General features: G+C 40.4%; 1 protein-coding gene across 1 annotated transcript; it reads left to right on the top strand.

Annotated features, from left to right (window-relative positions):
- The first annotated feature begins 3,177 nt into the window (after positions 1 to 3,177).
- On the top strand, positions 3,178 to 25,435 carry efhc2 (EF-hand domain (C-terminal) containing 2). The gene is made up of 15 exons (XM_031300825.2): positions 3,178 to 3,345; positions 4,051 to 4,239; positions 5,633 to 5,783; positions 7,075 to 7,298; positions 9,501 to 9,752; positions 11,111 to 11,215; positions 12,589 to 12,727; positions 14,585 to 14,750; positions 15,447 to 15,574; positions 16,878 to 17,074; positions 17,267 to 17,400; positions 18,144 to 18,338; positions 21,465 to 21,557; positions 22,303 to 22,402; positions 25,061 to 25,435. The coding sequence occupies exons 1-15, from the start codon at positions 3,304 to 3,306 to the stop codon at positions 25,181 to 25,183; spliced, it is 2,238 nt and encodes a 745-aa protein (XP_031156685.1). The 5' UTR covers positions 3,178 to 3,303; the 3' UTR covers positions 25,184 to 25,435.
- Positions 25,436 to 27,598: the final 2,163 nt, after the last annotated feature.

Here is a 27,598-nt window from a genome sequence, read left to right on the forward strand (position 1 = left end):
TGCCTCGTCGCGCACAATTAAGCCAAGCATTTTAAATTTGCCTCAAAAGGCAGGCGGTGCCCACCAGCAGTGGAATGTAACTAAGTACATTTACTTCAGTACTGTACTTAAGTACAAATGTTGAGGTACTTTTACTTTACTGGAGTCTTTTCTTTTTCATGCCACTGTCTACTTCTACTCCGCTACATTTCAGAAAGAAATATTGTACTTTTTACTCCACTACATTCATCTGATAGTTACTAGTTACTTTACACATTAAGATTTCTGCACACAAAACACATGTAGTTTATAAAATCTGATGTTTTATTATAAAGTAAACTAGCCAACAATATAACGGCCTACAAGTCCAGCTGAGATAATTAGACCATTAAACACACAAGTAACATATTCAATACTGGACTTAACTTGTAACCGAGTACTTTTACAATGTGGTATTAGTACTTTTACTGAAGTAAAGGATCTGAATACTTCTTCCACCGCTGGTGCCCACACTATTCCATCAGTACCACTGATATATTCTTTTAATTCCAGACATCGTAATCAATCATCTTCAGGGTTAAAGTGCTGATGTATATGAGGTTGAGAAGCCTTTTTTAAGTGGTGCGACATGTTAGATGGGTTACGTCAGCCTCCCCCTCATCTCTATTTTTGAATATATTTTGTGTAGCAATAAATCAATGCAATGAAAGCTGTGGTTTGTCTACAATGTAAGTTTGATCAACAAATAAAAATAACAATCATTGACTTGTTTCTCATTTATTTTATGACAATGTATGTACAATGGTACACAATACAATTTCTTTTCACTCTTGATCTTTTTAGAGGCATTACATGTTATGTGTTTATTATCTAAGCTTGGTTTTTCTTTGACTTAGAGCACATACATCGGAACTCGAGACCCAAGGCCTTCGCAGGTTTTAAAACGCCACGCATATCAACTTAGGTTCTAGGGTTGGGTACCAAAACCCGGTTCCACTATTGAACCGGTTCCTACACAACCGGTAGGAATCAGACCAGATTAGAACGCAAATTTCGGTTCCTCATTTCGGTTCCACTTAATGTGTCGACTGAAATATTTTCCCTCTGTTGCTCCGAAACGGACGTAAAAATGTCCCACTTTCTCTGTAGTCTGCCGTTAGCTAGCTACCCTAAATGTAGGCTACTTTTAAAATGCCATGTTTTTCCTCTGGGCTCACCAAAACGGACATAAAAGCATATTAACCATTCACTGCACGTGATCGCTAGTAGTAAACATATTACATCTTTGATGTAATTTTTCAGTTTTTCAAGATTCTGTTTAGGAATCGATGTCGTTTTAAAAGTAGCGGTTCAGCATCGGAATCATAAAAATCCAAACGATACCCAACCCTATTAGGTTCACAATAAATTTAATTTTGTTGTGCGCCAAACGCAAAAATACAGGAAACCGTTTTTCAATCTGCAATTACTTGACACTCAGAGGAGAATTTGGCAGATTTGCCGACTTTGAGACTCAGAAATCCCCTCCAGAAGCAGATAGTTTTCATTAGCTCAGGAACATGTGTACATGCTAATTAGCTAGTTAGCTCAGGAACATGTGTACATGCTAGTTAGCTAGTTAGCTCAGGAACATGTGTACATGCTAGTTAGCTAGTTAGCTCAGGAACATGTGTACATGCTAGTTAGCTAGTTAGCTCAGAAACATGTGTACATGCTAGTTAGGTAGTTAGCTCAGGAACATGTGTACATGCTAGTTAGCTAGTTAGCTCAGGAACGTGTACATCAACTCGTTTCAGGCTGTGAAACGAGTTGATGTGAGTCGGCTGTGTGGTAGCTTATACTTTTAAAAATGTAATCTATGTTTTCAGTGGTGTAGTCTAATGTATTGTAGTGGGTATACTGTACTATATATATAGGCCAGAATCTGCCTTAGGGGGAGGGGCCATATCATAGTGGGGGGTCTGGATGTCCTCCCCCAGGGAAGTTTTGAGCATCAACGATACAATACACTTTTATGCACCAATTTACAGTGGAAATACCTTTGTTTAGCCTATGCGAAGAAGAAAATAACAGATGACAATTCAAAATATATCAGAAATATAATGGAAAGTATGTTGTTGCGTGTCATTGGGCATTTTTAAGTGGATCTATGGAAATCCTGGAGCTTTCTTAGTGGGTATACTGTATGTTTTGCTTGATTTGCTAAACTATGATGGATAAGGAACTTTTTTTCTGACTTTTGTATAGTTTTATGTCAACAAAAGTCGGAAAAAGTGACAAAAGTGTTGGGGGGGGGGGGGAAGCAACAAAAATTACAAAAAATGCGATTAACGGCAAAAAAATAAAAATAAAAACATGCAGCAATACAGTGAAAGATATTTGACTTTTCCCAATAAAAGCATGTCTGGCCCTTCATGTGATTTTCTTTGTCTTTTTGTCTTTGGCCCTTAGTGAAAATGAGTTGGACACCGCTGACTTAGAGTGTACCACATGTTTCTGTGCCCCTCATTAAAGAATAAATGAAAGTATACCTGCATCCTGAGTTTGGGGTAAAAAGGTCAGAGTTTGTGGGGGGACCTGTAGCTGCGGTCCTTTGCTGCATGTCCCCCAAAAATTATCTTTAAAAAAAATTGTCAGAATTTGTGAAGAGGCACTTAAAACGTGACTTTGGACGCATGATTTAATTTATATCTTTACGTCTTTGGTGCCCATGAATAGCACAGGTGTGCAGTTTACATTTTGAATTCACATTTTGAAGTAAAATTCTTTTGGGTTTTAGATTAAAACCTTCTTTTTCATATTTTGCACACTTTCTCATTTTTTCTCCAAACTCCATACATCCATAATCCATAAACAAATTCAACAAGTCACTCAATTTCATTTTGACGTAAATTATCTTTAAAAAAAATAAAAATAAAAAAATTGTCAGAATTTGTGAAGAGGCACTTAAAACGTGACTTTGGACACATGATTTAATTTATATCTATACGTCTTTGGTGCCCATGAATAGCACAGGTGTGCAGTTGACATTTTGAATTCACATTTTGTAAAGTAAAATTCTTTGGGTTTTAGATTAAAACCTTTTCATATTTTGCACACTTTCTCATTTTTTCTCCAAACTCCATACATCCATAATCCAACAAGTCACTCAATTATATTTTGACGTAACGATACGCCCCCCCCTCCCCTTCCCCTCCCCTCCGTTACGAACGTTGCTAAGAGACGCACCCAAACATAACGCTTCCGTGGAAACCAATAACCGTTGAAAATGTTTAGCAGCTAAATGAAAAGAAATAACATCGACTTGTTTTAAATATTACATCCATGGCGTTACCATTTCTACCCGGGAATTCTCCTAATAAACAAGTAAGATTACTACATATGGTTTATTTCACACAAATGTTTGGTCAGGTCAGCTTCGGTAACGTTAGGTTTAACGTTACAGTTACTGTAGGCAGCATGCTAGCTCCTGAGCTAACTAGCTAAATGTACACGTATTTAGCTATTTAACGAGCTGTGTATACCACAGTAAACCCATGTTTTTCACAGAAATTTATAATTCTATCAAGGTTGACAATTGAGTAGAGACACTTGTTTCCAGTGGTGGAATGCAGTACTGTAATTAAGTACAAATGTTGTGGTACTTGTACTTTACTTGAGTCTTTTCTTTTCATGTCACTTTCTACTTCTACTCCGCTACATTTCAGAGAGAAATATTGTACTTTTTACGCGGTATATACGGTGTTTTATTATAAATTAAACTACCCAACAATATAATGGCCTACAAGTCCAGCTGAAACGATTAGACCATTAAACACTTAGTTGATTGACAACTGTTTGACTGTCAGTCTCTAAAATGGGAGTTTTTTTCTGCATTAAGTATTTTTACTTTTAATACTTTAAGTACATTTTCCTGATGATACTTACAGACTTTAACTTAAGTTACATTTTCAATACAGGACTTTTACTTGTAACAGAGTATTTTTAGAGTGTTGTATTAGTACTTTTACTTAAGTAAAGGATCTGAATACTTCTTCCACCACTGTTTTTTCCCTCCTTTCTGTACTACAGCTGGGGAAGGAGAAATTCCACAAATCCCAACATTTTGACTATTCCAATGGCATCCCTATGCTGGTGGGCTGTGAGAAGCCAGGCATTGGAGGAGAGCTGCTAGGCGGCCAGAAGATTAAACCAAAGTATTCTGTCTACCCCAAGGGCCGGGGCAGTGCTCTGCCATCATGGCTAGCCTTCGACAAACAGGTGAATTCAGTAGTTTTACCTCCCCGGCTATAAACACATATTTTTGTCCATAGAAGTTGATTAAAAAATAGTAAAAGGGCGTGGGACCAGAACTTTTTTTTAAACTTGTTCCTACATCTTTTTGAACATGGAAATCCTTATTTGAATCAGTTACTGGAATTTTGAAAGATATGTTTACTGAGGATTTTGTTTGTGTTTTGTCTTCAAATGTACACATTTTCCTGAGCTAACTAGCTAACTAGCATGTACACATGTTCATGAGCTAACTAGCATGTACACATGTTCCTGAGCTAACTAGCTAACTAGCATGTACACATGTTCCTGAGCTAACTAGCTAACTAGCATGTACACATGTTCCTGAGCTAACTAGCTAACTAGCATGTACACATGTTCAAGAGCTAACTAGCTAACTAGCATGTACACATGTTCCTGAGCTAACTAGCTAACTAGCATGTACACATGTTCCTGAGCTAACTAGCTAACTAGCATGTACACATGTTCCTGAGCTAACTAGCTAACTAGCATGTACACATGTTCATGAGCTAACTAGCTAACTAGCATGTACACATGTTCCTATTTATCCTTGTTAACATGTTCGACAACAAAAAAACTAAATTGACTAAACTATTAGTTGCATGGATAACTGTTTATATGGATGTCTAATTTAAACAAATTCCAACTGATATTTAGCAGTGGCTTAAGTTTAAAGCATGTTGTGTTTTAGTTTTTTTTTACCAATGATTTCATAGCATTTATATTTGCAAAAATGAACCTAGGGGTTAATTACACATGTTCCGAGTCGACCGTTCTCTGGGATATGTTTTCATGCTATTCGAATGTGACCAGTTTGACTGCAAACCGCTAATTAGCTTATAACGCTAGTCGTCAGGGCAGAGGGTAAAGTAAAAAGAAATCGCAATTTCTATACCACTAACAAGGCTCAAAATAGCACCACACTTCAACAGTAGCATAATGAGGGTCCCTTCATGTAAACCGAAGCATTGAGAACTTTATAAGTGTACAGACAGTTTATTAAAAAAGATAGTTTAGAAAGACAGTACCATTCACGTATACAGGCAGGCGCCATCTTGAGAAAACAGTCCCGACCAGTCGAACGACGAACGCCATGCAACCAGTAACCAGTAACCAGTAGCATAGCTCAAGCACGGCATTCATCATTCGCGATTGGTAATTTGTGTTTCCTTTGGGGTTGTTTTGTGTCTCTTTGCGGTAGTTTTGCGTCACTTTTTCACATCATTCTGGACCTTTATTATCACCATATCTGTGTCTAAAACGTTGGAAAAGCTAGAGCAAAGAATAAATAAATGTAGATGTGCAAAATATTTTTTCTGTAATGAATCTCATTCTCAAAATGCTCTTTTTGCCCCTCCAGGCTCTGTGTTTTGAAGCATACTGTCAGGAAGCTGTGCCTGAGGCCCGAGACGAGACGTACCGTATCAGGAAGTTTAACATCTACTTCTACCTGGAAGATGACACCATACAGGTGGTGGAGCCGGAGTACAAGAACAGTGGCATCCCTCAAGGTGTGTGTGTGATACATCACGTGAAAAGTCTATTGATTGTAATGAATGTAGCTCACATGCAGTGTTGGAAGAAGTATTCATTTACTTAAGTAAAAGTACTAATACCAAGCTGTAAAAACAAATACTCTGTTACAAGTAAAAGTCCTGCATGGAAAATGTTACTTAAGTAAAAGTATGTGAGTAATCAGATGCAAATAACTTAAAGTATTTAAAGTAAAAGTACTCAGTGCAGTTGTGTGTTTAATGGTCTAATCATCAGTTATATTGTTGGCTAGTTTCATTTATAATAAAACATCAGATCTGACATCATGTGGACGCACCAACAGTTTTGTTGTCATTACTTAGAATTCGTCATGGGGGCGACAGAAACTACGCACTATAGCTTTAATCCTTCATTATACGCCTACTGTCCTGTAAGGTAGCTGCTATGGGAGCCATCCACAGATACCTAATAACATGAATCCAACATATTATTAGCAAAGAGGAATCTGCATATTTGTAAAAGACAACAACAAACTCAACAACATTCATTATACGCTTACTGGCCTGTAAGGTAGCCGCTATGGGAGCCATCCACAGATACAGGTAAGCTTGTGGATTCACTGTGCCTTCCACATGTATGTTTGACATTAAAACATGATGATATATGAATAATGTAAACAGAAGCTTAGTATTGTAGGGCACCATACAAAGGTATGTGTAAAGGCTTTAAGCCGCCCACATGTTAATGTAGGCCAACTTTATTATGCAACTCAATTTTATACAATATAAAGACCCCTAACTCTTTCAGGTTAGGGGTCCTTGGCCTAAATCACCAGAGGCCTCACGATACGATATCATCACGATACTTACGTCACGATACGATATTATTGCGATATTTAAACATATTGCAATATTGTGCGATATATTGCAATTTATTACTTTTTTTCCAACTTCAAATTGTTCCCAGTTTCAAATGATGTCCCCGAAAGGAAACTTTGTCAACATCTGTTTTATCTCAAGAGATAAAGTTCTGTTTGTTCACCTCACTTCAATTGTATTGCTGCAGAATGGGATTGTCAAGCAGACAAACTGACCAACACATATATAATAATAGATCAATACTTGGCATCTGTGTATTGATACAGTACAGCCACGGAAAATATCGCGATACTATGCTGTGTCGACTTTGTCCCCCACCCCTACTAAACGATCAATTACCCGAAGTAAGCAGACTTCACATCTGACATATGGTGATAAGTATTTTAATACGTGTCCCTTACCATTGCTGTGTTGTTGTTTCTCGTGGCAGGAACATTTATTCGCCGCCAGCGTGTCCCACTGCCTCCCCCAAATGATGACCAGTTCTACAACATTTTCCATTTCAACCTAGACCAACAGATGGTGCTGTACTCACGCACATTCACTGTGACCAACTGTGACACTTTTACCAGGAACTTTTTCTCAAAACTCGGGGTGCGCCTGAACAACCCAGCTGCCGTACCTGCTGACCCCTACAGCAACCTCCGTCAACAGGTAGGTATCGGGGGTCCTGACTCTTTTTTTTTTTTTTTTTTTTTTTTTCTTCAGGTTTTTTGTTGTCTTTAAACATTCTCTTAAATATAACAATGACAGAATCAAGTTTTGATTTCGCATTAAAATTGAAAAGCTAAAAATATCTCTAAAAACAAGAAAAAGTTTCAGCCTTTTCCAAATAATGACTGATTGATGGTTTTTTTTCTGATCAGGGATACATCTACAACTTTTTTCACCGTAAATCAATCTATGAGTTAAAAAAAAAAAGAGTTATTTATTAACCCTCTGAGGATAAAAGACGCACCGGCGAGTCCAAGCGATGTTTGACAACACTCCTACTCAAAAAGAGACATTACGAAATGTCATTTTAGACATTTATTTACAATTTCATTTATATATTACGCTACTTTTGTGAACCCAAGACTTTAGTAAACTTATTTCAAACACCAAAACAATTGAGTTTAGGTAGGTAAGAGATTTGAGAAATATTTCAGCTTTAGGGCCAAATTATCTCTTCACAAATTGTGGGCCTCACTATACAGAAAGCTGAGTTTGTTCTGAACATTTTGATATGAAACACACAGGGATCAGTTATATGCAATAAACCTTAAAAGGAGAATTTAAGAAGATATCTAGAAATGTCCTTAGACCTCAGAGGGTTAATGCTTTAGTCTATACAATATTAATGCTAATGACATATTCCCTTTGCTGTAAATCAAATGGTTGATTACTAATTTACTTTATTAAACACCCAAAAAATACTGACATACATGTATGTTATTCAAACTTATGTTTTAAAGCTGTCTATTTTGTCCGAGGAAACTGTACAAAACCCCACAAATATTTAGTTTATTTTAGTTTAAGGATGTAAAACAGAATTGTGGATCCTCAAATTGGAGGAAGCAAATATTTGTGTTTTTTGTTTTGTTTTTTTAGGGGGGAGATTTATTCATGTGTTCTTGTTTTTTTGTGGATTACATTTAATCAATTAATTGCTTCAACATTGCTGCTCTGTTTAATGTTACTGATGCCCAATTAAGATCACTGATACGTACCCCTTGAACAATTTAATTTCCATAACAATTGCACAAGCTGTGCTTGAAACCCCACATTAAATATCTGTAACTAGATACATCTTGAACCAGGAAACAATACATACTTTGTTTGACCAAATCTTTTATATTGTGTGGAAGTTTGGGGAAATATATATAATAAAAGTATCGGGACTAATCGTGTTTTTGAATTCGCAATTGTTTGAAATTTAACAATGTCCATACAGGACATTGTTAAATTGAAAACTGCACAACTTATGTTTAAAGTTAAACAATGTTTACCAGATAACTATAGGAACACTGTTTAAGGATAGAGAAGGGGGGGGGTGTTATTTAAGAGGTACATTTATGTTTTTATATAATATTTCTTTATTCTGTTATAATATATTATTTTGTAAAGTAGGGGCAGGACTTTATAAGCATTATGCGTCTTTGTTCTCCTTCTGGAACTCATCCTTTTTTTGTTCTTTGATGGAATCGGATTGATTTGTATATGATTGTGTTTTATCTTTGTGTTTTATTTGGTGTTTTTTTTAAGTATGTTGTACTCATAAGGGACATGGGAATTTTTTTTTTTTTCTGGTGCGCACGAGAAGCCAATCTGAGTAGCAGTCAGAACGGCTGCCAAGGAAGAGGTATTCGTCTTCCTTAAAAACGCAACGAAATGTTCCCGATAGTGTCTTTAACAAACTTATAGATGATAAGGCAACTGTTAACTGATTTCATGCTGTGAATGTGAAATATCAACTTCAGCCACATGATGTTAGCAGTACTTTGTTAGCATCATTTTGCCAGCCTTAGATTGGTTTCTTGTGAGCATGAGAAACTTTTGTGTGCGCACCAGAAAGTATCTTGTGAGCACCAGAAAAAAAAAATAAAAGTCATGTCAAGTCCCTTTAAGGCCGTTTTATGCTTCTGCGTCAAATCAACAGCGTACCCCCGCAGACCCTTCTGCGTCTACGCCGGGCCCTACACCGTAGCCTGACGTGCACCTCTCGAAAAATGTAACTACACGTCGCAGCGAAAGTATCTTGTGAGCACCAGAAAAAAAAAAAGTCATGTCATGTCCCCTTAGGGGCTCCATAATGAAATATTTCTTAAGCATGTATGACAATATGTATCGATTCTTCTTCTCTCCCACCTCGTCCAGATTGAGAAAAGCATGACGCCACTCCGGCCGTATGAGAGGCGCGACACGCTGAAGCAGTTCCTGGACCACGAAGGCAAAGTCCTGCGCTTCAAGTGCTTCTGGGACGACTCGGAGAGCGTGTTCGGGGACCTCCGGGAACTCGTACTGCACTACTTTCTCGCTGATGACACCATAGAGATCCTGGAGATCATCCCCCCAAACTCTGGGAGGGATACTGCGGCCAAATTCCTACACCGCAGCAAACTACCCAAGGTGAGGCACCGCGGTAGGATCTGTTCAACAAGTGTGTCCCTTGGCCATGGGAGTGCAGAGAGCAGGGTTCAAAATTAACATTTTTGTCCACCAGCCAAATGGCTATAGTGAATGTTCAAATTTTACCAGCCACTCAATAGATTACCATTGTTGTTTTTTTGGCTTGCGAGTGAAGCAAATCTTCCAGCCACTTGCATATTATTTTAATTATAAAAGAAACAAGAGAGTAATTAGGAAAAACACACAGGTTATGGAAATCCCTGAATACTTGGGGAATATAGTGTGGAACGTGCTAGACTGGAAATGTCAGAACATTTGATAAATTCTCAGGGGTGGCGAGGAACATTTAGGGAGAACACGAATGTGTCAGAATGTGTTTCACAGCTTGTCTCGCATGTCGTGCCTTCAATTTCCACGTCCATTTGCACATTTTGACATAAAGATGGTCATTCCAAAACTAGAGGCATGCAGCAGCAGTGCCTCTCCTTCTGGTTGGGTGACTTCTTTGCCTCTTCCTCCCACCATCCCTCCCTCATTCAGTCTGACAGCACGGCTGTAGCATCCAGTCTCCCTCAAGCATTTTGGCTTTCTCCTCCAGTTACTGACGGAAACCTAATTCATCTTGAAAGACAGCCAGGCCTCCATCGTGTGTGTGTGTGTGTGTGTGTGTGTGTGTGTGTGTGTGTGTGTGTGTGTGTGTGTGTGTGTGTGTGTGTGTGTGTGTGTGTGTGTGTGTGTGTGTATAGATAGTGATTTGGTTAGTTGTGATGCCTTTATTTATATTATTTATTAAATGTCAGTCCTAAAGGTTGACTGGCATCCACCATCCAATGGGAAATCACCACGTCCTCAAAGACGGACCACTTCTGAACTGTCTCTTTATTCTATTAAGAGATGGATTTTATTGTCCCGAAGAAAATTTGTCTCGGACAAACAAACAATATCTGCTGTTTAAAGAATTCAACCCAACATAGTGCATACATACATACATACACACATAAAGTACACGGACACGGACTGTTGCATCACTCTGCATGGACATGCTCATGTTGCATGCAGAGACAAACAAATTTGCACACTGCCCGTTGGACAACACATCATAATAGTCGTCATAATATGTGCAGTAAGGGTAAGCTGCCTTATCAACATACAATCCTGGTAAAAGGAAAGTAAAAATGTACATTTGTGTGTTTAGTCTGTTTAGTTTGTTAGTCTGCCTCTAACTCTTTCTCTCTATTCATCTATCTTTTGGTCTCTCTATCGCTCTCTCTCTTTTTCCAGATGTGTGCAGGATTTTGCTCAGTTGTGTGAAGATCTTGTGTAATGTTTGTTTTTGTGTGTTTGTTATTTCTCCGTAGCATTCAGTCCGAATGAAGCAGCCCGGACAGCTCACGGACCGCACAGTGCTCAATGTGTTTGACTCTTCCAAACAGGGGAAACGCTACATACTGGACAGCCTCAAAGTATGTCCTGTGTCAGCCACAAAAACAATTGAAATAAACTAAATGCTATTTGAGGGGTCACAAAGTGACCCAGAGGCTCAAGTACCGACAGTCGGCATACAAAAAAATGACAGATGACAGATTAAGTTAAAATTCAGTTCCAATTCCAATTTAGTTGATATCAACTTTAATGCTACAGCATACAGTTATATTTTAGATCAGGGGTCTTCAACGTTTTTAGGACAAGGAAAGGACCCCTCAGCTGAAAAGGATATATATATAAAATTAAGCTGCATATTAAATTATAGGCTGTATATAATGTATAGGCTGGCCTAGAGCCTTCAGATATACCTTTTTATGGTGCATACAATACTAAGCTATTAAAATACTAACTGTTGACATATTCATATGTTTCATATGTTAAATGTGGAACAGTGAATCCTTAAGCTTAACTGCATCTGTGGCTGGCTACCGTACCTACAGGCCAGTAAGCCTAGCGTCAATGTTGTGTAAATTTATAAAAGATGTATCTTTACAAATAATATGTTGGTTTATTATAACAATAATTTGGTGGCTCCCCTGCAGCAACTCTGAGGGCCCCCTAGGGGTCCCAGACCCCCTGTTGAAGATCTCTCTTTCAGACAATAGTGTGCTTTAAACTGAGAACCATGAATCAGTGAAGTAGTTTTTCTGAGTTTGCTGTGGAAGAACTTTAGCCATTAAAGTGTATAGGGCGAGCTTGTACCTAAAGACCATTCTGACTGAAATTAAACAGGGAATTTTGACTCCACCAGGTTCATTAACATGAATGCAGTCTAAACGTATCCATAAACCATATAACTAGGCCTGTAACAAATAATTATTACATAATTGTCTAATCGCATTTTTAGTTTTTTACATAATCGCCGTTTCTTTGTTTAACCGCTGACCTAATCGCTAACATTAGCTACGGTCCTAAGGGGTATGAATGTTGATGGTACAGTAATTGTCAATTTTAATGTTTATTTAATAAAATAATACAATGTTTTATGATAATAAGGCGCGGTTTACTTTATAGGCTACATTATCTGGGTCACAAAACAGGGATATAACCAAAAGATGTATCCTGGGATTCATTCACAACTGAAAGAGACAAATGATATTGTTAATCGCAATTATTCCTTAGACAACTAACTGTACAGTAACATTTGGAATTGTTACAGCTCTACATATAACTTACTCATGTACGTTAACCGCTGAATTCAAAAAGTTCAAACAAGTTTTAGATGTGGTTTTTCCACTGATCTTATTCTCCCCCTCTTCTTCTCATCCCTCTCTCTCTCTGTCTCTCTCTCTCTCTCTCTCTCTCTCTCTCTCTCTCTCTCTCTCTCTCTCTCTCTCTCTCTCTCTTGCAGACAGGAGCAGTCAATGAGGATTTTTATAAGGACTGTGACCTGACTATAGGACGGGAGGTGAGTGTGTGGGGCAGGAGGCTGATCATCGCTGACTGTGACGACTTCACCAAAGACTACTACCGCTCCAAATACGGCATAGGTAACCACATACAATTGTTTCTTTTTTATCTGTATTGCTTTCAGACGTGTGTACTGCTTCTTCAGACTAGGCAGCTTTATAACAATTTACAGGGTATATCTTTTTGTTATGTTTTTATGTCTTACAAACTAAATTATTAATCAAAGGAAGAATAGATGTATTTACACTAACATGTTTTATATGTGTAACAAAAACCTGATCTTATGTAACTAAATAAATTAAATAATATGTACATTCACACTGGCGTCTCCTTTGCTAATGACTAATGAATTATCTTTTATCTGTAATCGGTTGCTCATGCCTGCAATGCATTCATCTCAACACTTAGGGGCAGTGAAAGCAAGCACCAGCAAGAGCTGTTGCCTTCCTGCAATACTGATTCCTGAGACTAATGGCAGACTTTTTGTCAGAGGATGAAGTACAACTAAAATTTGCCAATTTTTTCTGTAACAACTGAATGAGCTTACTCAGGTCGCTTTCACACCCGTTGTTCAGTAGACTCGGTGCAATCCGGGGCTGAAGTTACAAATTGTTGCATTTCTTTATTTGGTTTCGATTTGCGTTCACACTGCATTTTGTCAGACGCACCAAACATTGTAAACAAATGCCACGCTGTCAAAGCGGCCACTGGTCTGTTGGACCGAAAATCCGAGTAAAACTTGTGTTCGAAACCGTTCCCTCATTCACTCACTCACTCACTCACTCACTCACTATTCCCTATATAGTGTTTATTACATAGTGAACTATATAAGGAACGGCCAAACGAGATTTTGGACTCTAAATATTGTTTGTCAGTAGATGCGCCGGTTATTTGTGTGACGGAGGCGGGCGCGTCCAGCATCATGTGAACAAACTGAAACATATTACTTATATATACTTCCCTGAAACAAACCGAGCACTCAGGAGAATAGTAAAAGGTTGTATATATTATATATGTTGCTTGTTACATTTCCACTGTTTGGAAACCAAAGCCCGCCTCATTTTTCTTTTCAGTTTTTGCGGATGCTTCTGCTTCTTCTTCTCCTCCGGGAAAACACGACCGCGTTGCATTGTGGTATACAGGAGTAAAATGTAGGGACCATCGTATGTACACTCAAATTAGCTGTGGGGAAACGCCAGAGCAGGGGGAATGAGAGGGTGAAACGTCAGAGCAGGGGGGAATGAGAGGGGGAAACGCCAGAGCAGGGGGAATGAGAGGGGGAAACGCCAGAGCAGGGAGAATGAGAAGGGGAAACGCCAGAGCAGGGGGAATGAGAGGGGGAAACGCCAGAGCAGAGGGGGAATGAGAGGGGGAAACGCCAGAGCAGAGGGGGAAACGCCAGAGCAGGGGGAATGAGAGGGGGAAACGCCAGAGCAGAGGGGGAATGAGAGGGGGAAACGCCAGAGCAGAGGGGGAAACGCCAGAGCAGAGGGGGAAACGCCAGAGCAGAGGGGGAATGAGAGGGGGAAACGCCAGAGCAGAGGGGGAAACGCCAGAGCAGGGGGAATGAGAGGGGGAAACATAGCAGAAGATATTTGTTTTTAAACCAAAATGTAGCAGTGTAAATGTAGCTTAAGTCTTCCACAAAGCAAGGGAAAACACTGCGAGATGAGAAACCCAAGCTGGTCCTGGATGTATCTGCCACCCTGGGCTGCTTTTAGGGGCTCCCTTCATTAGTCACAGCAGTAAAGCAGGCGGAGCCCCCAGTGATGGAGGGTCCCGTCTGACTCTGAGAGGTCAGAGGTCAGACCCGGGCTGCTGTGCTCCTGCATGGATGGATTACCTGCTGCCCTCTGATCATTTTTGCTCTCCTACTGGGTTTTTCCTTTCTTCTTTTTAAGTGTTTTGTCTTCACTTTCTCCTTCCTTTCCACGCAGAGGACTTCACCCCAGTGCAGTACAAAGCTCCCCCGGCCCCAAAGCCCCCGAGGCCCATGCCCCCCTACAACGGCTTTGGCTCCGAGGAGGACTCGCTGAGCTCCTGCCAGGGCCTGCTGCCCAAGCCCCCGCAGAAAGATTTCTACAAGTTTATGGAGAAAGACAGGTTGGTTGAGTTGTAGTCACCAGTATAGCCAGTATAGCCGGTAGATATTCTCTGCATTCAGTGGTGGAATGTAACTCAGACATTTACTCCAGTACTGTACTTAAGTACAAATGTTGAGGTACTTGTACTTTACTTGAGTCTTTTCTTTTCATGCCACTTTCTACTTCTACTCCGCTACATCTCAGAGAGACATATTGTACTTTTTACTCCACTACATTAATCTGACAGTTTTAGTTACTAGTTACTTGACAAATTAAGATTTTTTTTTTTCAGCTGAAATGATTAGACCATTAAACACAATACTGTATTGATCGTTTCCAGTTCCTAAAACGTGAGGATTTTCCTGCATTGAGTACTTTGACTTTTAATACTTTAAGTACATTTTTCCTGATAATACTAACATACTTTTACTTAAGTAACATTTTCCATGCAGGACATTTACTTGTAATGGAGTATTTTTACAGTGTGGTATTAGTACTTTTACTCAAGTAAAGGATCTAAATACTTCTTCCACCGCTGGTAGTCAGTAGTCGGTAGACAGTCACAATCAAATTACACGTGTGTGTGTGTCTGTGTGTGTGTGTGTGTGTGTGTGTGTGTGTGTGTGTGTGTGTGTGTGTGTGTGTGTGTGTGTGTGTGTTAGTATCAGCCCCTGACTCTACTGTGTGTATGTCCCCCTAAATGTGGCCTCGACAGAAATGTGCTGAAGTTCTCTGCCAAGATGGTGACCGACGATCCAGTTGACAGCGAGCGCATGTTCATCATCTCCTTCTACCTCTGCGATGACTCCATCAGTGTGTATGAACGTTCTCAAAGGAACTCAGGTAAAAAAAAAACCTTTGGACCATATCTGCAGCACAACTGCTCCTAGGACTTTGAGATGCAAATCTATGACTCTCGTGGTAAACATTAGGTTTCTCAGACCGTTTCCATTTCCAGAATCTTTTGAAAACAGATGACATTTAGTTCATAGGCCATACTTTTTTTTTTTCATGGAAGGAGATATTCCGATCACTGTAAATCAGTATCTGACAGTATTTATTTTTATTTGTATTATGTCACAGGTCCAAAGACTGTTCAGCATGGCTCCAAAATGAGATATCCAACCATTGAAATATGATGTGAAACAAAACAATATGAGTAGTTAGAAAGATTAAACATATTGCCAACATGAAATCAAAAAAATAAAGGCCAGTGCTTTTAAACTGTGGCCCAGGAACCAAGTTACTTGTCAAGTTGTTTTTCAGTGAAATTGAAAAAAATGAGTAATATTTCATAGAGATGTTCCATGTACCATTTTTTGCTTCCCGATACCGATACCTGAACTTGCGAATCGGCCGATAAAGAGTACCATTCTGATACCAGAGTGTTAAAAATACACATATATTATTAAGTTTTAACAGCTGTATACAGTATTACTAACCCTGTATGGATGTGATATGATTGTCATCATTGTTGTTTAAGTCTTTGCCACAGAACTGCCTTTTATTATCCAGTATGACAGTGAGTCATAATGGAAAAACAACATAAATAAACTACTTTAACCCTCTAAGGGCATTTCTAGATATCTTCTTGAATTTTCCTTTTAAGGGTATCTGCATATAACTGTTTCCCTGTGTGTTTTATATCAAAATGTTCAGAACAAACTCCGCTGTCTGTATAGTGACACCCAAAAGTATTCCAGAGCAATGAGTGAAGAGCTAATTTGTCCCTAAAGCTGAAATAATTCTCAAATCTCTTGTGAAAACATACCCACACTCAATTGTTTTGGTGCTTGAAATGAGTTTACTGAAGTCTTCGGTTCACAAACGTAGCGCAATATATGAATAAAATAGTAAATAAATGTCTAAAATAAAAATTTCGTAAAATCTCTTTTTGAGTAGGAGTGTTGTCAAACATCGCTTGGACTCGTCTGTGCGTCTTTTGTCCTCAGAGGGTTAAAGTACATTTTCTTCGGGGGCTAAATTACGTGGTATCGGATCGGTGCATTAACTCCAGTACTCGCCGATACCGATACCGATACCGATACCAACATTTTAGGCGGTATCAGTTAGGATACGGGTATCAGTATCGGAACATCTCTAATGTTTCAACATCATCCTTCCCTCTCTCTCTCTCTCCCACCAGGCGTGCTCGGTGGTAAGTTTCTGGAGCGCAGCCTTATAAAGAAGCCAGGCCAGCAGCTGTTTAAGAGCGAGTTGTCTGAGTACTTTACAGCTCAGGATATGTACGTCGGAGCGACCATCTGCATCAACAATTGGAACTTCCAACTTCTGGATGCCGATGAATACACCTTGAACTACATGGAGCAACATGCTGAGGAGGTAGGGAGGGAACTGACTGTTTGTTTATTGTGGCTCTCTAAGCTTTATACATCGAAGGTTTTGGAATCGCAGGCAGTGGTGGTCTTTGGAGCTCTTTGCTAGAGCTAACGTGATTACACAGCCTTCGTTCTTTGGTGTTACTTAATGCTGTACGAGATTAAAGATTGCTTGTTTGTGTGTGATTGTCCAAAGTTCCCCAAAGCCAACGTGGGAAATATCCTCAGTAAACTACGGTCCATTCAGGAGGAGAAACAGAGTGAGATCAGGAAGTTTCTGACTCTCAGTGACCCCAGCAACACTGGCTTCATCCCCTATGAGTCGTTCAGGTACAGTAATATACATATACAGTATAATACAGAAAAAATAGGTATTGTTCAATCTGTCCAGATGCAATAATATGTACTGAATTGGAGGATATGAGTCTACTTAGTTGGAGCAATTTCGAGCAAATTTTTCAATTCACCATCAATTTTCATAACACTGCCTATATTCGACATCTACACAGTTTCACAATTTCTCACCTAAAACATTCTCAGGAGTGAATTTAATGATGAATAGCAGACGAAAAATTGTAAATATATATATATATATATATATATATTGGTTGTTAGCTGTTTGTGTTTGCCTACAACTTCTGCTTCAGTGCCGAAATGAATGCTGGGAGTGCTGGGGCTGGGAAGGATACAAAATTAGGACCCTCCGAATTCTGTAAAGGGAAGGCCAAACTGCATTTGTGGACCGCATTTGAAGGGAGCCTTCGAAATTAAATGAAATGGGACAGTCTCTGTTGCGCCGCAATCGGCCTACAAATCCAGCCTCTGAAGGCTGCAGCCCCTGAATTGGGACATAGGTAGATTCACCCGCCAATGGCAAAATTCACCTCCATTTGGCGCGTGGTTGGCTGTTAATTTCAGGCCCTTGGTGGCAGGAAGCTTAGAGAATGACATACTTGATAATATACAAATACTATCCAGTAATTAATGTCCAGTTCAAAGGATTAGGATTGTGAGATGTGTTTAACGTCTAACGTTTAACGTGATGTCTGTGCGTGTGCCTGTGTGCACCACAGGGGCCTGCTGACCGGCCTGGACTGCGGTCTGTCGGAGCACGAGGTGCTCATGCTGGGCCGATGTTTCTCTGAGCGCACGCAGCCAGAGGTGGACGTGGGCCTGATGCTGGCTGTTGCCCAGGACTTCCTCAAGAAGAAGCACTTTGAAGAGCTCCCTGCAATGGCCAGAGACTTCACATACCGTAACCAACAGAAGTAGGCGGTCACATACACATATACACAAGCCACACCCACACACAGATGTTAGCCGAAGACAAAATACTGTTGCAGCAGAAATGCACACAAACACACACATAGGTAGCGTCACAACAAGACATCAATCGTGCAGTCAGTGGCCCCATATCCCAGAGCGACGATTAGTTCCAGCAGTGTGAGAGTGGAGCATTGGAACCAGATGGACCCTGTATCGCATGTAGCTCTGCAGGCCAGAGGACACACGCACGCACACACGCACGCACGCACGCACACACACACACACACACACACTAGGGCTACACAATATATAGTTTTTTTTATCGTTATCACGATATCAACTGTCGCAGTAAACACATCATAAAAGGCTGCAACATATCGCAAAAGACGGAGAGTTTTTGTTTTGTTTGTTAGTTGAAAGAAAATATCAGTAGAAAACTGCACTTTAAAACTGTCGCTTTTTTAGTGGTGCCTTTTACATTTAATTCAATGTTAAATTTGTTGAGTTAAAGAATGTTAGAAATTATTTACTTTCATTTGTTTTAAATTCAACAAGCAATTTGTTGTATTTTAGCCTATTACTGAAAGCAGCAGAACTGAGAACACTTTAATATCTATTTATTATTCTCATATGGCGCAGCCCTAACACACACACACACACACACACACACACACACACACACACACACACACACACACACACACACACACTCTTGGTCTCCTTTGCTGTGTCTCAAATTGCGCCTTTCGCCATCTTTGCTACGGAACGGAAACTATGGGGACCCCCCCCCCCACAACGTATTTCTTAACACGTGAAAGTGGCTGCATGGAAGCTGCAGTGCTTACGGCAAAACACGAACTATACAAATGTAATGTATACATGTGCTTTTTTAGATTAGTACGACTATACTGCCGTCAGTTAGAGAGAAAACAAGCCGACACTAGGTGGCTGTAATGCTCTGCCCGGCTGCAATTTACCATTAAACAGAAGAAGAGTAATTTCCAGTCAGTGCATAACGGCCGTGCGCGATTTGAGACATCCCTTCCCTGCACTGCACTGCACAAGTGTACACAGTGTACTACATTTAAGTGCACTCATGAAAAGTATCCGTGTTGAGTAGGGCTGGGTATCATTCAAAATTGTTCGATACCAATACTGTATTACCAATTTTGTAAAAATCCATTTTAACAAAAAGAAATGAGAACATTACACATTACAGCACACATCTTATCATTTATGTTTCAGCTCCTACTACGTGAGCCCCGTCTCTGTGTAACGTAGAGTTTTTCCTGCGTGTCTCTGCGACGTGTAATGTAAGACAGCCAATCACAGACATTATTAGATCTTGGTAGAAGCATGCTGCACGCCTGTTGGCTCACTGACTCTGAGGAGATTTAGTCCTTAGGTATTGAAATTCGGTTTTGAATGACGAGGCATCTTTCGATACTCGTTACTTAACAGGAAATTCAGTCGGTGCCCTAAAAAGTATTGAATTCCAGGACCCAGCCTTAGAATTGAGACACACTACTTGTGTCTGTCTCCCTAGCCGTTGCATTTCTTCTCTTTTTGGGCATAAAATCACATTTGTAATGCCTGTACACTACATAGAACCAGCCCTCCACATGTAGTAGACCTTTAAAATGGGTTGGGTTAGAGCGATGGAGGGTCAACAGAGCCACGGGGTTAAGCTGACTTGTCTGTGTCTGTGGCTGTGTTGACACTCAGTTAGCGTCGGATTGTTCATCAACATCTCTGTAATGAAGACGGTATGACGAGAATGGCATCGACTGTGGACAACAACTGTGGTCTGGGAGGACAAGCATCCTCTGTTTCGCACGCACACACTCTCACACACACACACACACACACACACACACACACACACACACACACAGGTTTGTTTCACTATCTTTGTGGGGACCCATCATTGACATAATGCATTCCCTAGCCCCTTACTCTAACCTTAACCAACACAACTAAATGCCTAACCTTAACCCTTACCCTCACCCTAACCATAACCTAATTCTAACCCTAATCCTAAAACCAAGTCTTAACCCTCAAACAGTCCTTTAAACTCGTGGGGTCCAGCATTTTGGCCCCATAAAGCTGTCGGGACCCCACAAGTATACTGGACTCCCGGTTTTTGGACCCCACGAATATAGTTAAACAAGTCTACACACACACACACACACACACACACACACAGACACACACACACACACTGTCTTCTTACAAATTCCGATTGAGACATTTTTCTATTAATAATATATGATTATAAGAGTGGTTGTTTAAACCAATCACAATGGTCTTTGGCGGCGCTAAGCTCCAGAAGCAGCGACGGTGGCTCTGCTAAATAGTCTCAGGAAGGAACTTGTTTTGGTGGAACATTTGCACCCCGCAAAAGAAAACGCCACATACAATATTAAATGAAGTTAACTGTTGACACAATACAGTAACGTGAGCTATTTAAATTAGCTGATACATGGTTATACCTCATTATCTCTTACCAGTGTATCTCTGTGTGTACTTGGTCCACAGCAATCCCACCAATCAGTCCCAAAACGTCCCAGTTAGAGAGGAAATGCCCTAAACATATTCTTTGTAAATCTTTACAATCATTCCCCAAAAGAACCAAGCAGACCTGCCTTGTTGCACGATTCACATATCCTTCAAAACTTGACATTATCAGCGTGTAGCTTTCTAGCTCGAAGGTTGTTGTTGTTTCCCGTAGTGAAGGGATTTTGAGAAAAGCAACACACAGAGAGAGGAAGGAGAGGGGGCAAAGCTGATGTCAGGCTGTATCCTGGAAATGAACTTCCTTTGATCCAGACTATAAGAGTGGTAGCTTTTTAAAATATCAACCAAGTCCAACTATTGTGCTGCTGATGGTATTTTTGCTCTGATCTTATGTGTTCAACTCGTCAGCACTGACTAATGATGACATCCTGCTCAGTGGTAATAAAAATATCCTAAAGCGGGGATTGTTTTCAGTTTAGGGCAGATTCTAGCCTCTAAGGACCATGTGTATTTTCTTTGAGCTTTATTCAAATAACCCATAAATAGGCAGGTGGCCAGATGTGTTTTTTTTCATTAGATACCCATGTCTCTGCTTTTCTTTGTGTCTCCAGGACCGGCCGTCTCTCCATCAAAGAGACAAGGACCATCTGTAAGGCCTTCAAGCTCCCCCTGCCTGAGACACTGCTCGGAGGTCTACTCAGCGTGTAAGAGCCCACTAATCACCGCACAGTTCAGGGTAGAACAGTTCAAGGTCCTGAATGGAAGGAATGATTTTGAATGATTCATTTCCACTCATTGTCAAGTATAGCCCTAGTGCTTTGCCAAGAAAAAAATCGAAAATCACATGTATCATGATATTTTTTGTGACAATTTTAGAATCAATTCTTTTCCCTAGAATCAGGATTTTTGTTTTTTTATGCCAAAGATTGACGGCGACTACATCATATCTGTTTCCAGCAAAACAGAGTGAAAGCAGAAAAGCAGAAAAATTCTTTACAGATGAAATAAATGTCAGACTGACTGACTGACTGACTGACTGACTGACTGACATGTGATGTTCATTCTTCTTAGAAAACAGTTTTTTTAGAAATGGCTCATGACATACTGTCTCTAGAAGTGTATTATTTAACTTTTGATTTTGCTAAAGAAGGAAAAGAAAAAAGCAATACTCAATACTATCGAATCGCAATACTTCTAGAATCACGATAAATGAAAATCGCAACACAAATCCAATTGGCGCCCATGTATCGTGAAAGAATCGAATCGGGACAAAAGCATATCGTCCCAGCCCAACTCTGAACCAGCATTTAGACCCAACACCACTAAAAAATGACGCATTGGAAGGAAAGCAAAATAGCTTCATTTTAATCAAGCAGAATAATCATTTTTGTTATTCTAATTTCTAAATAATATGCACCTGTTTCTAATCTGGATGCATGTCCGCTGTAGGTTTGCAGATGGGGACGAGATCGACTACCACGCCTTCCTGGCTGGCATTAACTGGGTAGAGCACCATGCTCCCCCAGTGATGCCCGAAGACACCTTAAAGGTACGAGAGAGCAACCACAGTAAAACGTGTCAAACAAAAGGCAGCAGAAAAGTAGGGGAGAGAAAAGAAAAGATTAGAAGTGAATCAGAAAAGCACAGTAAGTCATTTCCCAGTGCGTGCACAGATGTTTTAATAGTTGTAATTGAAAATGAATCTACATTTTACCCCTACCTGGTATGACTCATAGGATAAGTGAGCCAAAAGCAGAATCAAGTGAGTGGGAAGGAACGGTCAAATGGACAGGAGGACAGTTTATTGTGCACAGAAAATGACATGAAAGAGAAAGCGACACACACACCCTCTCTCTCTCTCTCTCTTTCTCTCTCACACACACACACACACACACAAACACACACACACACGTTTGTTTCACTATCTTTGTGGGGACCCGTCATTGACATAATGCATTCCCTAGCCCCTTACCCTAACCTTAACCATCACAACTAAATGCCTAACCTTAACCCTTACCCTCACCCTAACCATAACCTAATTCTAACCCTAATCCTACAACCAAGTCTTAACCCTCAAACAGACCTTTGACCTTGTGGGGTCCAGCATTTTTGGCCCCACAAGGCTGTGCAGACCCCACAAGTATACTGTATTCCCCTGTTTTTAGACCCCACAAATGTAGTAAAACAAGCGCACAGACACAGACACACACACACACACACACACACACACACACTCTCACACACACACACAGAGGTGGTCAAAAAGGAAGGAAATAGCTCCTCTGTTCTTCTCTCGTGCGTTTTTATCTTTCAAATGTAATGCTAATTTAGCATGCTTTACCACAGCCGAGTCTAAGCAGAAACAGGTGAGCAGCAGAGATATAAACCTTGGCATGACAACAAAGGGAGGCTTGCATGCACAGAATGAGAGTAGACTTAATCTGTGAATGTGTGTATGCCGACGCAGTGCTTTCTTTAATTCTGTTTTCCTCTGGCACGGTTTCCAGCTGCTCTTTTCTCAGCCCAAAGTAGTTGCTTCTTCTCTGCTCAACTCTGCCCCCCTTAAAAAGCTCCAAGGTGAACCCCCGAAAAAACTGAAACTGAAAATGGCCACTGAACCTTGTGCGTCTTTGGAGGTGTCACAAGTTTTGCGTCTCACAGTGAGGCGGACACAACAGGAATGTCATGTTGACCCACCCAGATTGACTGGGCCTGTGATGGTCTCTGATGGGCCTTTTTGGGCTTTGCTGCAATCCGTATGCAGTTTATTATTGCCAGTTTTCCTATTACCTCTATTATTTTCTTTCTATTTATTATATTTAACAATCTTGGGACCAATTCAAAAAAAGTCTCCTTTAAAGAAATAGCTAAATTGCATTTGATCAGAATCAGAAAATGATTACACTTAAATAACACTTAAAAGAATTTGCCTTGGTGGATGGTGCAAACATCCAGATATTAAAAGGAAATAAACAATACGTGTAAACGAAATAACATAAATAAAGAAATACGTACAATATAACGGTTTTAACAATAAACTACAACTGCAAGCAGTCTTGACGGGGTCCAAGCCTTCCTGGCGCGAGTCGCCCCCGACGACCCGTGGAGTCCGCGAAAAGCAGAACCCAAAGCGTGGCAGCAGCAAGGCAAGCATCAGAAAAAATCGCGGGGCTTGAGCTGCAAGGTCTGCAGTAAATTGCAATTGCAAATTTCCTTTTTACATTCATTGAGTTACAGTCCAACACGTCTACCTTGATTATTGCGCCCCCTAAGGGCCGATCTTTTCAGGAAGTTTCAGGCAGATTGGGTAAAAACGCTAGGAGGAGTTCAAAAAAGTAGGTTTTGCACATTTCGTGATTGTGCAAAATAACATTCTCCGCAGAAATGGGCGTGGCCTATGTCATGTGATTCAGCTTGATTCAACAAACATGTGGATGTAAGTTTTTTTTAAATGTGCGATGTGTAACGTGGGAGTTATAGGGCAAAACGCGTTTAATGTCATTATAGTGCCACCTAGTGGTCCACATGTGTACCTTTTGGTTTGTGAGTTGTATGAGTTAGTGTCCATCTACCCTAAAAAATTGAAGTTGCTCACATTAGTTTAAGAGGCGAATCCAAACTAAATTTCACCTCCCCAGCATGTCTGGCTGCAGGCACTTTTGGCTATGGTAAAATAAGAAAAAGCATAATCTTAGTGATTACAATAGGGTTCCCAGCCCCCTCGGACTTGGACCCCTAAAAAAGAAGTCTGTGGCAGTGTGGATCCCAAGCCTTGTTAATGGGGCCGACTGCAGTCGGGAAGAAGCATTTTTTGAGGCGTCAGGTTTTGGTCTTGATGGACCGCAGCCTCTCGCCCTCTTCCTGTCCTCTAATGTTAAAAAAAGTTCTTTTGTGTTGTCCATATAAGGTTTAATCAGTCTAATGGAGGTTAAGAACAACCCTCATTTTTAAAGCAGTGTTATTTACATAGCACATTTGTTACACACTGACAAGGTGCTTTTTAAGCAAGTTTTATGAAGGACATAAAACAGAGTAAGACAAATATAGCTAAAATAAAGCAGAGATCTATCACAGAGAAGCAATAACAAAGGAGAGCAACAAATACTAAATATCTAAAGTAGAGACTAAAATAATAGAATTATTGTCAACACTGAACCTGTAGCCAGAGTTGTGCAGTGACTTGTGTATTCCTGTCGTCTGTCTCCAGTTCAATGTGAATGCGAGGTCTGACGGCGGTGGGGCTACGGTGAAGCACGTCAACTACTCTTCCCTTCTGAGGGACGTTTTCAACATTACCTCCAACAACGCTGACCCAACAACTGCCACGTAGACACAAAGTCGGAGTTGAAATTCACCTCACACACACACACATGCTTTTTCCTCAATTAAAGAACATGGAACGTCAGCTAACCAACGTCTGTGTTTTCATGTGTGTCGTGACGGAGATGTGTAAAACTACAGGTGGGTGGGTAGTCTGTGAAATGAAAGTTTGTTTTCTTTTATGTGAATAATTTGGCGGTAATGAACTGCTCAAGCGTAAACTAACGCAATCCAGTTAACTGGAAAGTTAATGCTTTGGGGGGGTGGAAGTTATGAAAACACAGATGCTTTTTGATGTGCTTGTGTGTGTGTGTGTGTGTGTGTTTGTGTGTGTGTGTGTGTGTGTGTTCTTGTTTTACTATATTCGTGGGGTCCAAAAACCGGGGAATACAGTATACTTGTGGGGTCTGCACAGCCTTGTGGGGCCCAAAATGCTGGGCTGTTTGAGGGTTAAGACTTGGTTTTAGGATTAGAGTTAGAATTAGGTTATGGTTAGGGTGAGGGTAAGGGTTAAGGTTAGGCATTTAGTTGTGATGGTTAAGGTTAGGGTAAGGGGCTAGGGAATGCATTATGTCAATGACGGGTCCCCACAAAGATAGTGAAACAAACGTGTGTGTGTGTGTGTGTGTGTGTGTGTGTGTGTGTGTGTGTTTACATGAGTGGATGTGAATCCCTCCGAGACAGGGTGAAAGACACAAGGCGTTAGAGCAGAACCATATTTCAGCTCTGGGGCAGCATGTGCTCACACACATTATGATTACAGCGTATTACACTGTATCCTCCAACACTGTGCAGAGTTGATGGGGGCGGGGGAATTGTCCTTGAAATAAATGATGTGTGCTTAAACGTTGACTGTACGTTGGCTATATCTACCGACAAGACTAGGTCTGCAACCATAACGATTACTTTCATTGTCGATTATTTTCACGATTAATTGTTTGGTCTATAAGATGTCAGCAAATTGTGAAAAAATGTGGATCAGTGTTTCCCAAAAGCCCAATGTCAAATGTCATGTTTAGTCCACAACTCAGAGATATTCAGTTTACTGTCACAGAGGAGAGAAGAAACTAGAAAATATTCACATTTCAGAGGCCAGAATCAGATCATTTTTACCTTTTTTTTTCAAGAAGAAATGGCTCAAACCGATTAATTGATTGATTAATTGTTCAATCTGTGCAGCTCTAAACAAGATGGAATCCAATAGGTCTGGAAACCACAGATAAAGATTAGCTGTAATGAGTCCAAAAGCCAGGAAGTGTGTTCAGGCCACAAAAACCTTTTTATCGTCAGGGCTAAATCTCACATGTTGAGTTAGAAAAGTGAAAAGGAAAGAGTTATTTATTATTGCAGTATCAGTGGTTTATGGTTGATGACAGTTCTGGGATTTATTCTCTCTTATCAATAGGATGAAAACATACAGAGAGGTTAGAAGGAGTGAGCTATTCAGAGGGCTAATTTACAAGGAACTAGACCCTGATAATTTTTGGCCGTCTGTGTGTGCGTGTGTGTGTTAGACTATAAAAAGGCACAGGTTGTTCAGGTTGAGGCGCCACTGTAATCAGAGCCTGTGTTGCAAATTCTAGTAAGGGGATGAGTCAAACATTATGTAATCAACCACCCAATCCCCCTCTATGTTACCAACACGCACACACACACACACACACACACACACACACACGTCCTGCCTGACCCCCTTCACACCGAGCACAGAAACAGTGCATTACATCACCGCGGGCATTATCGGGTCCTCTCTGTCTGCTTTCACACATACTAAAATATTAGCTTTCCCAGTCACCTGCCGCCAAAACACAAAGGGTGACGTCGATGCGGTCGGCTTTGGCAGGGAGCTTCCTGAGTGCCTACTTGGCCGTCTTTTTTTTTTTTGGCCTTGGGAAGCACGCTGTGAGAGAGGGTGGACAGCGAGGGAGAAACTTCGACACCCCGCCTCCCTCCTCTCATCAGTCTCTCCGTCTCTTTGCACCCACGCATTCCATTTTCTGCCCTGTCATGCTCTGTGGCACAGCAACAGCAAACTGAATGAGTTGCATCCTCATCATTGGTCTCAGAATATTCCGGTTGCAACGTATTGTGTACAGAGCATCCTTTAGGGTTACACAAATAGTATGTTTGTTTTTCACATGTAGTGTCAATTAAAGGATAAGACTGGTCATAAAATCTAATAATAAGACCAACACTAACCTGTGGTTTTCAGCAGCAGTGCAATGAGGTGTTTTTTAATAGTTTTTGGACAACAATGGAGCCCTTTGGCACAGAGGTAATACTTGGTTTTGGTCTTTTGATTGGATTTGTTGACATGAAGAATATCACCAGCCTCATCCTTTAATATTTATTTCTTTATTAAATATAAGATACAGCAGTGTCAGGGTGGTTGAGTGGCTTATACCATGGGATTGTCACATTCCAG

Source organism: Sander lucioperca, chromosome 8 (assembly GCF_008315115.2).
Source record: "Sander lucioperca isolate FBNREF2018 chromosome 8, SLUC_FBN_1.2, whole genome shotgun sequence".
Lineage (NCBI taxonomy): Eukaryota > Metazoa > Chordata > Actinopteri > Perciformes > Percidae > Sander > Sander lucioperca.